Consider the following 16703-nt stretch of genomic DNA (forward strand, 5'->3'; position numbering starts at 1 on the left):
GTAAGCCAACTGACTTAGAGAGTCATGAACATTCTAGAATTAAAATAGCACCTTGCTACTTTTATCATGTTCGCTGCCTCTCTTTAAGTATTAACATTTTGCACTTTGAGAAATTCCAAGAGGCCCTGAGTATCTCAGCCAGGGAAGGTTCTAAATGCCATGGGGACTTGTGAACTGTGTCATTGGCCATAACAGAACTAATTTTGAGGGCCTCTTTTAGTAGAACAAAATTAACTTGACAAAAGAGAGAAGTTGGGCTAGCCAAAACATTACTTTTCCTCTTTCCCCTTTCCCTTTCTTTGTATGTTTAGGACTCCAGTGTTGATAAACTGTATTCTGTCCACTCTTGTAATAACAGTACAAACTACCCACATTTGCTCAGGATTTTATTCTTTTCTCCTCAACTGTTACATAGAAAAGGATTCTTTAGAATAACATTTGTAAAATGACAACACCAGAAAATTTCACATTTGTGTTAGAAAATTGTGAGCCAAGCCTCCTGTGGAAGGAAGCAGAAGTGCTTCAGGACAGCAACAAGGGCAGAGGCCCTGTTCCCAGGGCTTTCTGTAAGCTACTTAGGCATCTGAATAGCCATAGGTGCACCTATGTTTCCTGGAGATACGTGCTGGTGGATGGGGCCTCAGCACAATCTACCTCTAGTTGTGGCCTTTCTCTCTGAGCTCTCTGAGACTTTCCCCTCTCGACCTGCGTTGTCTCCAAGCTCAGCAGAGGTGACAGCTAGTCACCCATTGCCCAAATCCTTCCAGTCACCCACTAAGTTAGCCCTTTCCTCCTTACCTCAAATCAGACATTTTCATTTTGTGCCCTGTCCCACTATATCCTTATTCCTTGGAGGGTTCCAAAGAAGTAATACAATTCCCCCATTTTTTTATCCTTGTTGGAGCCAGAGTGAGTCCATCACTCTGTAGCAGAAGGCACTCTGCAGTGTTGATGGGAAATAGAATTGTCTTTCTCAGTTTGACTAATGTGGATTGAAGTGTTTATGGTGTCAAACACTACCAGGAAAGCAGAGATGTGTACAATACTGCAACACTATCACTGTCTTCAAGAGGAGTTTAAGGCTGGGCCTGGATGGAGATGGTTCAGCCACTAAAATCATTGACTGCTCTTCCAGAGGACCTCGATTCAATTTCCAGCACCCATATAGCAGGTTACAACTGTCTATATCTCCAATTCTATGGGATATGAACCCTCTTCTGACTTCCTAGGACACAGGTATAAATTCATCCATAAACAAATCAACAAATTTAAATAAAAAATAAAAAGAAAAATAAGAAAAAAAAATAGTCTAAGGAAGGATCATCAGACTACACTTTGCCATTGTAGTACAACTGTTGTTTCGATGTGCAAATAAATGAGTATGGGTATTTTCAACAAAACTTATTTAAAGGCCAAATTGTGGTCTAATTTCACACCAGGGCATAGCTTTCTTACCCTATTTAAACTCATGATTTATTTTATCCATCATTCAACTGTTTTTGACTTATGGACTGTACAAGACAAAAAAACAAAATACAGTAATTAAAGGAGGCCACTTAAGCCAACAATAATTTAGTAACAAATAGATACATTGTCAGCATTCACAAGTTGTGTCTGTACGTGTATGTATCAAGAGTGTGCCTCTTGCAGTCAATAAAGTTCAGAAATATTATTGGTATGAGATTAAAATTCTTCACTTGCATACCTAACATAAAACTTAACAGAGATGTCAGGGTCAAGAGAACAAAGTCCATACAGGGTCTGAGTATGTTGCACACAGAGTCGACCAATGTGATGTTTGCCTCTGCTCCTCTCACTACAGTAAAAAATAGAGCTGGGACCTAAGAGTACAGTAAAAGATAAAGTAATCGATATAACAAGAGTCCAAAGAACCTGAGAAGAGGCTTCAGAACAGACAATGGAGAAGACAAAATAGAAGTTACTTTCAGTCTGGTTAGAAAGATGTTTATGGATAGATTATAACTCAATAGGTCAATAAATAACTGTCTCTGCAAAAATAGAATGTGATAGATGTGGTACACAACTTGTTTTATGCTACTACTAATGCAGAAACCTAAACATCAGTGGGTAAAGACAGACATCATAGACTATGGCAGCTTAGTGGAAGAAGAATGCTCTGTGTTGTGATTAGGGTGCAGACCGAAACTAACTCTAGTTACCTGGCACGGACTTTTGGGAGATATTTGGGGGACATGCGAGTAGGGTGGACCCAAGCTGTATATACTCAAAACCTCTGAAACAGGCAATGACATTCACCATAGCAACTTACATCCCATTTGCAAGAATGAGTCTGGGACACAGAGGGATGGGAAATAGTGCACAGATATTTGCCAAGCAAACATGATTCCCATGTTAATAAAAGCAGTTGGAACCTAGGTGACAGCAAAGGCTTCATAGAGGAGGTGGAATTTCAAGTGAGCTTGGACACATGGTAAGACTCTTACAGATAAGACAGATGATCCAACCATTATCGGCTAAGAAAGGTAAGTCCATGACTGCACTCAGGACACAGCATTTGATTTTGCACAGCTAAGATAAAGGAGATGAAGTAGCTGCTAAGGGTATAGACTTTTATTTTGTAAAGTTAATATGAACTAACAAGTTAGTTGATTATATCTGTTAACCACCCACATGGAGATGAACTAGGAGACTACAGATAAAAGTATCCAGACCCGCAGAAGAGAGGACTCAGTGTGCCCTGTTCCTATTTATAGGATAGACTTTCCACCTTGTGTCTGCAAGCAACACTCTCGCCTGCCTGCCTGCCTGCCTGCCTGCCTGCCTGCCTGCCTGCCTGCCTGCCTGTCCGTCTGTCTGTCTGTCTGCTGCCATCATTCCCAGTGGTGGAGGTCTAGGGAACAGTGTTGGCCACCTTTGCTTATCCTGTTTTGTTACTTCAGACACCTACCTGGTGGCCAGGTTCCCTGTTTCCACCCTCATCCCTAGGAGCATGTCAGCTCTGCTTCCAACCCCTCCATTCCAGGCTATTTCCTGGAGCAGAGTTGGATCAATCCCTTGTTGGATATATTTGGCAGAATTTTCTACAGAACCAGAACAGAGAGTAATATTTTTAGACAGACAGACAGACAGATGATAGATAGATAGATAGATGATAGATAGATAGATAGATGATAGATAGATAGATAGATAGATAGATAGATAGATAGATAGATAGATAGATATAGAGATAAATAGAGATAGATAATAAGGAACTGCCTAACATTATTGTGAAGACTGACCAACCACAAGATCTTCTGGATGAATCACCAAGCCGAAACCTGGCAGAACTGTACACTGTACTAGTCTGAATCTGATGAGGAGAACTAGTAAATCTAATGGTAAGATTCTCATCCATAGGCCACCAGGCCTAAAAGCCTATTCAGGAAAGGTGTGGTTTGTTCTACACAGGCCTTCAAGATGGTGTAAGAACCATGGGCCAAGGCTGGAGAGATCATTCAGCAGCGAAGATCCTTTGTCATTTTTGAACAGAACCCAGGTTTGATTCTCAGACCCATGTGGTGGTTCAAAACCATCCACAATTTCATTACCGGGATGTCCAACACCTTCTGACCTCCAGGCATCAGGCATGGATGTGATATGCAACTATACACACAGGCAAAATCCACTCACCGTAAAGCAAAGCAATCTTAACAAAACCTTCTTGAGACTCACATGTCACAGAAATGACAATCTGCAGGACTTAGTTTACTGATTGGAGAGTGTAGCTCATTCAGGGCAATCCTTAAAACGTCCAGAGGGCCATGCACATGCCACCTGCCTGTCTGATACACAGGTGCTCTTGCAACCTACAATTCTTGAGAACAGGAAAGTTTTTCTCTTCTTCTAACCTTCAGGGGAAAATCAGGCCCACAATATATCAAATACCTTACTTCATTAGGTAAGCAGTGGGATTTTCCTTTTATAGCATGATAATAGTTTATATGTTAACGGTAGCACTTTATTTGTAGGAGTCACCGCGCTCCTGGTTTCGTCTGCCTGCTCTCCATCACGGGCCGTGCATTCCATTTTATATTGCTTCTTTGTTGGTGTTGTTGTCGTTGTTTGTTTTTGTTCTTCTTTTGTTTGTTGCTGTGTTTTTGAAGCAGAGTTTCTGGCTGTTCTGGGCTCTTGGTGTACACCAGGATGGCCTCAAACTCTCTGAGATGCTTTTGCTTCTGTCTCCCAAGTACTTGGATTAAAGGGGTGTGTGTGTGTGTGTGTGTGTGTGTGTGTGTGTGTGTGTGTGTGTGTCTTTATCTTGTCATTTTATTTTGATTTGTGGTGCTTGATGTGGGAGACAGGATTTTGTGCATGTTAGGCAAAGGCTCTTCCGCTCATCTCCATCTCCACCACAGGGAAGGTAGTCAGAACATCATTTTCTATATTTAAAGTTTGAGAATTGGAGGAGTTGGATAATGGTCTCAGATTCACAGGGCAGTAGGAGCCAAGTACAGAAAAAAAGGGAAGTCCCACTGCAAACAGAAACAAAACAATAACCCAAAAGAACAAACAAACAGAATAGCAGAAAACCTTTGTTCTCACAGAACATTCTGCAGTCTTTTCATCCACAGTAAATTTTGTTAGTGTATTAAAGGAAAAAGTGTTCAGAATGAACAGTATGATTAGTGACTCGCACAGTCTGACTCACAGGGTTCCTCAGAACTCACTTTTATTGGTAATAGTAATGGTCAGGGTACGTGTCATTTTCCCACTACCAAATAACCGTAGAAGAATGCCACATCTTCTCAAGTAGAAAAACCCATATTCAGACTCCCGTCCTTTGCTTCCAAGGCCTCCCTAATGTAGAGATAGAAAAAGCGGATCTTTCTCCCCTGCTTTGTCTAAACACTGAACAGTATCCCGGGTCTCAAGACAGTTTCTTCAGTACTTTTTCCCACTCGGGTAAATACCTAAATTATAATTCAGAGTATTTATTATAGAGCCACACTTTCAAAAATACTAAGGTATAAAAGATATGCTTTATGAGTCTCCTCCAAACCAGGGATATTGGTAAGCACTGGACTTTCCCAGGTAACAAAAGGTGCTGGAGCTGGGTAGTTTTATTTGCCATGGTGGCCAGTGAGTGGGTCCCCCACATATATGCCCATTAGGAAGCACAGTGATCTCAGCCAGGCAGCATTCATGTGACCCCTTCCATTCCAGGTAAAGGCCTATTGATTTCAGAGTTGGTTTATGTGTGAGAGATGGACTGAAATACAAGTAAGCCCTGCTCCTTCTCCCTCCGGTTTACTACAGCTTCATTCGTTCCTTGTTTTATAGACCTATTGCTTCCCAGTGATGGGTGGGCTGAGAATGAAGTACCGCCGTCCCCGCCACCACATCCCAGTCTGGAATGGGGCCTTGAAGACTTCAGTCACAGGTATCGATAAAATGATATATCATAAATGTTCCCCGTTATAGTTTTTCTGGGAAAACTCAGCAACCTTATTTTAACTCTATTTCTTTGCAGAATAGAAATCTTATAGTCTCCATTTTTCCTCCCCAGTGAAAGATTTTTTGTGACTAAGAGTTTGCCATTGCTTATAACTGGCTTCCTGGAATTTTATAAATATAATTAACATCAGTAAGAAAATAGCTTGTTTTTATTTTATAAGTTTGAAGACAAGAGTAGCAGAAATCAAAAATGACAACAACAACAACAACACCCAAAAACCAAAAAGGAAAAAAAAAAACCCAAAACCTGTACATAGGAAGGTGCAAAGTAAAACCCAGGAAACATAAAGTATCAGGTTTTCTTTTTTCTTTACTTTGTAATTGGCAAACCCGAAAGGAATTTTAAAAAATAGATGCTCCAAGAAAATTAATGGAACCTAAAAATTAAAGCAGCACCATATATAATCTAAAATATTGAAAAGGGTACCCAATATTATAGCCACTCTGTAATAGAAACTAGAAAATCAATAACTTTTAGACTCACACAAGCACAAGAGCAGAAGATTTACTAAGCATACATACTATTTAACTAGGGGAATTCATAGATTTTGTTCTTCTGATGAGTTTTAAAAATCATTAAATTGTCTCTTTGCTATTTTCTGTATTTATTATGGCTGTTAAAAAACTGTGTATTTTATTCCATTCTGTTTCCCATGATAACCCTGTGAAATTTCTTCATTTTTCTTACAGCAACACTGGTGTCACTTCTATTATGCTTTTTAATACAATGGGCTAAAAATAAGACTACACAAGAGTGTAGCCAACTATCAGAGGAAAGCATGCCTATGTCGAACTACTCCGAGTTTTAGACTTTGAAATCAGTTATTTTTCTCAAAGCAGTATCATGAAGAACATTGGGAATCACAGTGTGCTAGGCCAGCACTGGTAGGGATTTTTTTTAAAAGAACATAGAACATACTTAGTTCATTCTCTGCATTGTCTGTCTTGATCTTGAATCCAAAATGAGTTTGTTGAGGTACCAGTTCAATATTCTCAGAGGTTTCATTCACTCTACTTTACAATTCCTTCTGTGTATGCCACACAATTCCATCGAGGTAGCACAAAGATGAATTCAATAGAAAGTAGATTGGCAAAAACCTAAGCAAAGCCAACATTGCCGGACGTATCCCTGGACCTGACCTTGAACCACAAAGCCACAGTAATAAAATAAAAACAAAACAAAGAAACAAAACAAACAAGTTGATGTTTATACCAAAACAAACACAGCTGCCAAAGGGAGAAAGGACACCAAAATAAACCCACAAATCCATGGCCACCTAATTTTGACAAGTGCATTGAGAAGATACACTAAAGAAGAGTCTATTCAGCAAATGGTGCTGGGAAAATGGAAAATCCAAGAAGAATAAATTTAGATCTGCAAAACTCTCTCACCCTTCTCAAAAGTCAATGTGAAACAGTTCAAAGGCCTCACTTTAAAGCTTGAGACACTCGGACTGCCAGAGGAAAGCGTAGAGAACTCGCTTGAAGTTATGACGCTGGCAAGCACCTTTTGAACAGGACTCCAACAGCTCAGAAAATAGTCCCAAGAGTTGATAAATGGGAATGCTTAGCAATAAAAGTTTTGGAACCCTAAGGGAAACTGTCTGCAGAGAGAACAGACAGCCTATGGAATGGAGAGGCTCTCAGTCAGCTCTGTCCCAGATAGCCTATGATCTGAGGAATACATTGATATCTAGAATACATAAAGATGTGCAAAAATTAAGGACTAAAAGCATACAGTTGCCTAATCAATATTAGGCATTGAAATGAACAGACCATATCAAAAGAAACACAGGTAGGCAATAAATAATTCTTAAATGTTCAATATTCTTCGCAACCAGGAAAAATGTAAGCTAAAGCCTCCTGAGATTCTCTCTCACCTGGGTCAATGTGAGAAAACAAATGACAGCAAGTGACCGCAGGGCTGTGGGCATAAGAAACCCCTGTCCACTACTGGAGAAATACAAACTAGCACAGCCATTTCAGAACGCAGTGTCACAGATGAAATCTCTTTGTCACAGATGAAATCCACTAAAGAAAACTACAACCAATCTAAATGCAGAGTTATCGTAGCGCCCAGACCCAATGGACACATCTACAAAAGAACTCGTCCAGTTAACACTCAGGGGACACTGTGGAAGAGGGGCAGGAGGATTGTAAGAGCCAGAGGGTCAGGGAGTCTGCTGCAGGATTCTGTCTCCAGTAATATCAAAAGCTACATCCAGAAAGTCTCACCAACATGGCCGCCAAATCATGAGCTGGACAAGGATGACATCAGTGATGACGAAAACATCCAAAAGCTGCCAACCCTACCCAAAAGCAACCAAGGAAAGCCAGGACTGGGAGAGGTGGTCTTTCGTAGGGAGGAGCACACCAATTGGTTGTGCAGTGCCAACCAGTCAGCCTTGAAAACACACATACAAGTATATTATATTGACTCAACAGGCTATATGTAGGAATATATATGTGTGTGGATAAATGCATGCAAAACCAATTAGTGAAAAAAAATGAGACAAAGGATTTGAAGGAGAGTGGGAAGTGGTATGTGAATGGGTTTGGAGAGAGGAAAGAGAAAGGAGAAATTATGTAATTAATTTGTAATTTCAAAAATTAAGAAAATGCATTTAAAAGCTTCATAGAACACAAAGACTATGATAGAAAAATAAAATTTGAACTATCATCTGACCCAGCTATACCAATCCTGGCCATATACCTAAAGAATTCCGTTCTGTTACAGAGCTACTTGCAAATCCATCTGTATTGCTGTACTATTCACAATAGCGATGGAATGGAACTAACCTGGATGGCCATCTACAAGAACATAGATAATGAAGTCATGAGAAAAACTAACTCCTTGTAGGTTAATAAAAAAACAAAAGATTTTTAAATTAAAGAAAAAAATTATTTTTCTCTTAAGAAGATAAGACACACAGTTAATTAGGACAGAGAGATCAGTACAAAAGTGCCCTGGGAGCCCTGAAGACTGAACCCCAACTCTGTCTGCAGGATGAAGGAAGGTTACATCAGAGAAAGAGTGGTTTCATGGAAAATGAAGGGGCCCATGAAGCAGAACAGAAGAAGAAAAGCCTTGTGGGAGAGGGAAGAATACTATGTTCAATATAGCTGAAACTTCGCTATCTGGAGGAAGAATCCATAGCATGGTCTGCCATGTTCCGAGCACCTTGCTTCTCTGGTAAGCACTGGAGAAGCATTGGATGTCTCAACACCAGGGATGAGTGTCAAACCCTGAGCAATTTCATGTGTGGATGGGGAAGCTATGGCCCATGGGACTTGTTAGACTCGAGGGTAGAAAGATCTAAGAGAAAGGAGAAATTATATGGAAGGAAAGGACAGAGACATTTCTGAGGTGGATAAAACAAGTCTTAATGCTTTGCAACTCTCTCCCCACTCCTGGGAACCTGTGACCTGTGCCATCCTGCAAGCTGTTGTGTTGCCTAGGTAACCAACAGCAGTGGGATTTGGATGTGTGAGGAAGGACTGGAAGGGAGCCAGAGAAGTTGAGCAGGGAATGCTGCCCCCTCGCCCAACACCTTTCAAATCAAACATGGAAAAGCTCTCCACAAGGGAAATGTGTGCTTTCAGAGGTCAAGTCTTCTTTTATACAAGAAAGGCTCTCTTGTATATAGAGGGAAAGTAGATTTGATTAGATTTAATGCCTATTCTTTAAAACAAGTGAAATCAGAACTTACTTATGTTATATCAATAATAATCACATAAAAGTTTAAAATTTGTATGAATAAAAACAAAATATATGGGAAATGTGTTTTTTGCTGTGAAATCTCAATACGTGATGAAAGCCAAACAGTAACAGAGTGTGTTGAGTATCTGCACAGGCTCGCTTTTGTCGACTGACACAAGGAGAGACTGCCAATTCAGAAGATGCCAGCATAAGACTGGCCTGTAGACAAGTCTCTGGAGACATTTTCTTGATATGGGGAGGCACAGAGATGGGTGAGGCTAAAGGTGTTCCTAGGTGCTATAAGAAATCAGACTGAAGCCAGGGGGAGCAGGTCAGTGAGCAGCACCCCTCCCCTGTCTCTGTATCAGCTCCTTGGAAGATAGACTATATGCTGCAAAATTCAATAAACGCTTTCTTTTCTCCCCAAGTTGTTTTTGGTCACATGTTTTTATCACAGCAATAGAAACTAACTAAGATGATATTGTGAGCAATTTAGACGACATTTGGTCATTCCTTCATTATTCATATTCTCTCAGCCATATCCCCTGATACATACACAAGGCATAGATCACATGATGCTGCAAATAATCTTCCTGGCCAGTCTTCCAAAGCTTCTTGCTTGTCCTTTACTTTCAGACAGTTGTCCTTGAGCATGCACCCCTGCTTGGTCTTTCATTTTCCAGGTCTGTCGCCGTTTTTGGGACAGCGGCGTGTGTTTCTTGCTGCTCTTACTTCTTCATTATGCGGCAATATTTGACCAGAGTATCTTTTCTATTTCAGAGATTTCCTGGTTGTTCATGCTGAAAACACGGCCTTTATCTAGGACATGTCTTTGGCCTGCTGTCAGCTTCCAGCTTCCCACACCCTCCACTGCAGCCCACCCAGCCATGAGCACATGCTAACGTCCCTCAAAATTAAAATATGTCATATTTTATTCTTAATCATTGTGTCACCCTGACTTCAGATGCTTTCCGTGTGTAACATAAAGTTGCAGATGATTCAACCCGTCTAACTTACATGGCTAAAATATTTTCATAATAACTGATTCAATACTACACTTATTACTCCAGCGAGCTAGCTGCTCTAACACTATCGTGTCTTGCATTACCCTCATGTCTCGCCTTAAGTCTCTGCAGGTCTGACTTTAGCTTTCCTTTGCATTATTTGCAGTTTGTAAGATGGCAATAGGGATCCTTCTAATGAACATTTTCAAACTGCATTTGCACATATTCGAAATAATGGTAACAGATGTATATAGCATCAAATTAATGGATGTAATCAGACATATGTACATATGGGTAAACGATTTGCAGCATTCATATGTACAGTACAGCTTTCATTTATCCTATTCTCCTCAATTATATCCTAATATTTTTATAGAAATAGATTTGTTTTGATTGAGCAGATCATAACTTGATACCTGATCATATGTCACCCCCACTCTTTTTGTAGAATAGTGATAGGTAAGAATGATTATTTCCCAAAAAGTTTAGAGGCTTTGAGCTTTTATGTTTGTAATGCCAATCACTGAAATGATAATCTAGAGGCTGAAATACATTAACCAACTCATCAGTTGGGTAAATCCCCATCGTCTGTTATAAGCAGAGTGCTGTAAATGCAGTGAAATCTTTGTTTTGAAGGGGAATATTCATAATGGCCATAAACATCTTCCCTGAAAGCCATCATTAAAATATACAGCATCATCTTTGATCTGCTACTTGGGTTTCATTTCATTCATCACAACCTATACTCTGTTGGAGCAAAAGCAAACCTAAAATGCAAGTTACTTAGGAAACTGACCAGACCTTCAATTTAGAAGGAAAAGACTTGAATATCTATGGATTCAGCCCAGTATTTTAATCCATGCTGTGATTCAGGTCCAGGCTTTGCTCTTGAGCAGCTGTGTGACCTAGGACCATCAGTCTCCTCCGAGCCTCAGACCTAAGAGATGGATGACCCCTAATTCCTTCTGCCTCGTCTTTGTATCTGTGAAGATCATATGTCCCGCTGACATTAAAGCTGCGGCATTGTACAAGATCAAACCATAAACTCTTGTGTGCAAATAAAGGATGAATAACATGTGTAAAGGCACATGCTACCACAGCACCGAAGCACAAAGTAGCTCTTGATCTCAGTGGCATCTCTGAATCCTGTAAAATTATAAGGAGAAATTGGAATATTTGCATTTGACAATGCTGGCATCAGTAACACTAAATAAGTCATGGATTCTTGGGCACAGTTGGCATTCTCTGGCATCACTGGACATGTGTATAGCACTTGAAGGCTTTCTCCATTGACAGTGTACCCAGATACCAAGAAAGAAACCCCAAGAACCTGTATAACAATAAAGAGTAAACTAAAATTTTCTACATAGTTTTCATAGAAATGAGTATACTGTTTGCATTGGAGAGAATAATGAGCCCTCATTTTGTAACCACCTTGACCCACAGGAATGAAGCTTAATAACATTAAAATATGACAAACATTAAATTCTTACTGTGTGTGGTAGGCACTATTCTCACTATTTTACATACCTGAATTTGTTTAAACTTTTACAATGGCCTTACAGAGTGGTTCTCTTACTGCACATTTTATAGATGAGGAAACTGAAGCCTAAGGGTGGACAATATGATTATGCTTCTTTTATAAAAGGACATCGTGGTACAACAACTTGCCTGAGTCACACATCTAGCAAGTAGCAGTCAGGTTGTAAACTGGTCCATTGTGTTCTATGACCCTGACTCTTGCATAATGTACTATGGTACCTATCGGTAGACATCTATTTCTACCCACTGGGTTAGAATAGTGTAGGCTAATTTATTTGATCATCGGGATTGCTATTTCACAATAATGACAGGGATATTCCTGTTAAATATCAATACAGTTTTTAAAAAGTTAAACTTGGCTTCTGTATTTAGTTTAAAAAACGGGATTGTTCTCTGCTTTTTAGAGGAATCCTCATTCAAGATTAAGGTTGTTTTTGCTGTTGTTTAAAATGCCAAACTCTCTAAAGCATTACCCCAATCCTTTCAGATTTTCTAAGGATTCAGATTTGCTACCCAGTCTGAGTTCAGGACAGAAATCATACTGAGATGAGCCGCTCATATACACTTTAGCAAACCTGAGTACAAAGGAGAAATCAGCTGCAATTTAATTTATGGAAAGTGCATACTTACTTCTTTCTAAACAAAAGTAATCCATTATCTGAAATTTCTTCATATAATCCTTTGTACTGAATCTCCAAACAAAGTAGAGTATTCAGTAGAAGCAACATTCTTTAGATTGACCCCAAGTACTAAGAAATCCATAAAGGGCATTTAATGTATTTGTGTCTAAATTGTCAACTGTGCCGTTCCTGCGGCTTTCTTTTGGTGTTATTGATGGACAGACTCTGCCCAGCATTAACATTACTCTTTGAAGATCTCCGAAAAAGGTAAAACTCAGTCTCCTGCAGCCATCAGTCATTCAAGATGGTTTTCTTTATGGAGACATCCCTTTCACCGCCCTTTAAAAGGGCCCACTTATCCCCTAGGAATCCCTTAGCCACTCTGGGCTCAGCCACTCTCTAGTAACATCCTTTGAAGTGTTGGGGCTTGGTGAGCACCCCTCACCCACCTGGAATTGTAGGTGATGCAGCAGGATCCCAACTAGAAACCACCAGAAGAACAAAAGATGCCGTTAGCCCAAACACAATAGTTAACTTATACTGCAGGATAACATATACCGGGCAGGACTGTTACATGCCATAGAAGAAATCTGAGGGTCAAGAATAGGTTTAAAATACACAACTGCGCTAACAGTTATACTCAAACAATGGTCTGAAGTCAGGGACCCATGTGGTTGAATTAGGGAAAGGCTGGAAGAAGTTGAGGAGGGGGACCCCATAGGAAGACCAGCAGTCTCAACAAACCTGCCCTGCCTGTGAGATCTCTCAGACACTAAGCCACCAGCCAGGAAGCGTACACTAGCTGGTCCAAGACCCCTGACACATACATAGCGGAGGACTGCCTAGTCTGCACTCAGTGAGAAAAGAAACTTGAGGTTCCAGGGAGTGAGCAGACCTGGTGAAGTGGTTGGGCAGAATGGGAGGAGGATAACAACTAGATTGGAAAAAAAGATTAAAGATAATAATTTAAAAAAAATAAACATGGCTGCAGGCTGAAGAAAAATGATGAGGAATGTATGCAGTATGAGAACTATATATCCATATCCATCCATAATCTTTCTCCCTCCCTGCCTCTTGGTCTAAACCCAAATATAACGACACCTTCTTTCCACAGCTCTAGAGTGGATTCCACAGGATATTTTCCAGATCAACATGTCAATTTCAGAATTGTGACACCAGTCGGGCAGCCCGAATCAATTAACCTGAAAGCCTCCAAGAGCATGGACCTTGGTAAGTAATGGGAGGTGCACCAGGTCACCTGTCCAGTCTCCACTCATCTGACTTTCAAAAGTAGTCCAGTTTGGGTTTCTTCAACTTCAGAAGGTGTTAACTGTCTTCCCATTTTCTCTCACACATGTAATTGTGATTACCCTGCTTGATCAGGAGAGAGATGCTTAGATTTATGAAGCATTCTACATAATTCTCTCCCTCTGTAGATCGGGGGGTGGGGGGAACAACTAATTCTGGAAAACTTGAATGGCACAAAACCGTCTCCAGCTCACCTGCCTTAGCATTTGTGCATTGGTTCCAGTTTGCATACAGTAGGCCTGGTGGGCATAGCTGTTGTTTGGCCTGGGAAGAAAATCGGGTCAAATGGTACTCCCCATTGGTTTTGGTTTTGTCAACTAAATATCCTGAAATCTTAAGACATTAGAGAGGGGAGTTGTACCTTGGGTCTGTTGCATGGACTAAATAGAGGAGGACTTGTTGGCTTCAAGGGGAGATCCAGGACTCTGGCAACAGTGTAGACCAGGGCATGAAGCTGTAAGACTTTTCAGACACTTAAGAACATTGCTCCCATCCTCTGGGAACTTGCAGGGTGTAGCATACATATTAGTTCATAGTAGATACAGAACAAAATATTCATTTTATCTTGAGTGCACAGGGGCCAACCTCTGCAATGTTTTCTTCTTGAGGCATATTACATATCTCATTAACATTAACAAGGAAACAGAATCATCAAAACAGCGAGCTCTACCCAGTGGTCTGATAAATAGGACTTATCTGTTGCTCATTTACAGACGCTCAGGAAAATGTTCAATCACGATGAAACAAGGGAAATTGATTCCATTTTCTATAAATTAACTAAATCGTTGGGAAGCATTTGCTCTAATCGCCTATAGGGTGAGACAGGCAGAAAAGCTCAACAAGGATGCTGTTGTGAGCACTGGTCATAAGGGGATTTTTCTCAAGAGCAAACCTGAGACAAACCAAAGGGCTAATGTGACAGTGACATCTGTGATTACTAATAATTTAAGGAGCAATTCATTTTCTTGAAGTGCTTGATAAACATTTCCTCTTCTGTCTTGCCAAATTCTCTATAAATAAGATGAATGCGTTAAAATGGCTATTAAATTTGGGGAGGGAAATATATTGCTGTTTTCTTCATTTAATTAAAAAAAAGTGTGTTGCATTATAATTCTAAAATCTGTGCCAAAGATAAAATTAGTATATCATCCATTTTAAGAGAGAAAAAATATTAGGCAGTCTGCATAATTATTAAACCTCAGTCATGTCCAAAAGCATTTATTTTTTGATCATACGTACCCCAGTCCTCAGCTCCTTCCAAATTCACCCTACCCACTTTTTCTTAAAACATCTCTCAAGTTCAGGTAGTCTTGCCCATATATTCCTGAGGCCTTCCACTGGAGAGTGGTTGGCCCACCAGAGGCTATACTCTTAAAGAAAAACAAACTTTCTCCATTTCACTCGTTAATATCATCTCAGCTAGCGGTGGGGCTTCATACCTACCTCCTGTCTCCGTGTTGGACTCTGGTCTGGCTTGAGCTTGTACAGGCCATGCACGTGCTGTCCCTTTCAGTTCATAGTAGATGCAGTTTTCTTGTAGTCATCGCTGTCTCTGGCTCTTGTACTCCTTTAGTCCCCTCTTCTGGAATGATCCCTGAGTCTGGGAAGGGGGGGCATGATACAGATGTCCCATTTTGGACTTGGTATTCTGGAGTGACTCTATACCTTCATTAGTTGTCTGTCTCCGTGTTAATCACCATCTACTACGAATAGAAGATTCTCTGATGAAGGTTGAAGGATTTAATGGTATGATTAATACTGACACTTTATTTTAGAGAAAACTTTCTCTTTCAAATTGAAATCTTATTTCTGAAATATATGTATTAGCATTCATCCGTCATGTTTTATTGGTCATGATAGGTATACACTAATGAAAAATGGTAAAAACAATGTTTTTTCAATTTATTCAAAAGTCCATGGAGTATTTTGTTTAAAGACCTAAGTTCGAAGAAAAAAATCAAAGAAAGAAAAAGAAAAAAAAATAGAACAACTTGGTTTAAAGTGCACTGTTCCGAAGTGACTTAGTGGATGCTATTAAAACTTTTTTTTTTTTGCAGCAGTTGTCAAATTGAGCCCCTCCTGAGAAGTATGAATTCAAGGCTAAGACAGTTTACTAGTAGGCAGTACAGGACAATCTTGTTCTTTATATTTTGTAAGTCGAGCTTACTAAATGTGTTATCTTTCACACTAAGTAAACCCTACGATACTCCAGCACTGGGCATTTGGAAATGTCTCCTCCTTGATTACAGAAGTTGAGTGTTCCTTGTGGCTTAAAGTACCATTGAGGACTCTAGATTGTATGTATGTATATATGTATGTGTATATGCAATATATATATATATATAGTTTTAAGTATTGATAGTGATGATGTTTAGGGGAACAATGCTCTCAGCAGGATAAAGTACAACTTCAAATGTTAAGAAACTAATAATAAACCGTAGGGCTGGAAATGTGGTTCAGCTGGTACAGTACTTCCCTGGCATGCGCAGGACCCTGGATTTAATTCCCATTTTTAAAAAGTCTATAATATTAAGTTAGAATTCTCACATAATATTTTCTTAACCTGGAAAAAACATCAGCTTCATATGACTAAAAATAAAAAGGCATGAGAGTATAAATGTTCATATTTATTTATTGAGTGATGACTGTAGACTGGCTAGTTCTCTGTCAGAAACTTTCCATGACCTAAGTGTGGTGGTAGATTCTTGAGACACATATAAAGCCAGCCACGTAGGTGGATGAGGCAAGAAGAGGTGGATTTAAGGCCAGCTGGGGCTGTGTAGTAAAAACTACATTTATATGTAGTCTATAGGAATCTTCAAAGGGTGGTGTGCACCATCTCGGTATGATGCTCGGTACTGAGTCATACCATAATCTTAACTTCTATATTGAGCCCTTTTTCATATGGTCAGATGAGTTTTTAAAGGCAAGGAGATTCCAGTTACATATTTTTTACTTATAGACTATTTTTTCCTTATATTCTTTCCTAAGATGGGCAAGTCTTATGAAAACTTTAGCCCCCATATCCCCACCCCCTTCCCCTAGTCACCAGGC

The 16703-nt window shown here is 39.9% G+C and overlaps 1 protein-coding gene across 1 annotated transcript in view; it reads left to right on the forward strand.

The window, feature by feature from the left end:
• Pard3b (par-3 family cell polarity regulator beta) overlaps positions 1–16703 on the forward strand; it is a 1028371-nt gene that overhangs the window by 609863 nt on the left and 401805 nt on the right. Inside the window, 2 exon segments of the mRNA NM_001191808.3 lie at positions 5302–5401; positions 13456–13571. Of these exon segments, the coding sequence (NP_001178737.1) occupies positions 5302–5401; positions 13456–13571 (216 nt within the window).

This window comes from Rattus norvegicus, chromosome 9, assembly GCF_021556685.1.
Source record: "Rattus norvegicus strain SHRSP/BbbUtx chromosome 9, alternate assembly SHRSP_T2T, whole genome shotgun sequence".
In the NCBI taxonomy this organism is placed as follows: Eukaryota; Metazoa; Chordata; class Mammalia; order Rodentia; family Muridae; genus Rattus; species Rattus norvegicus.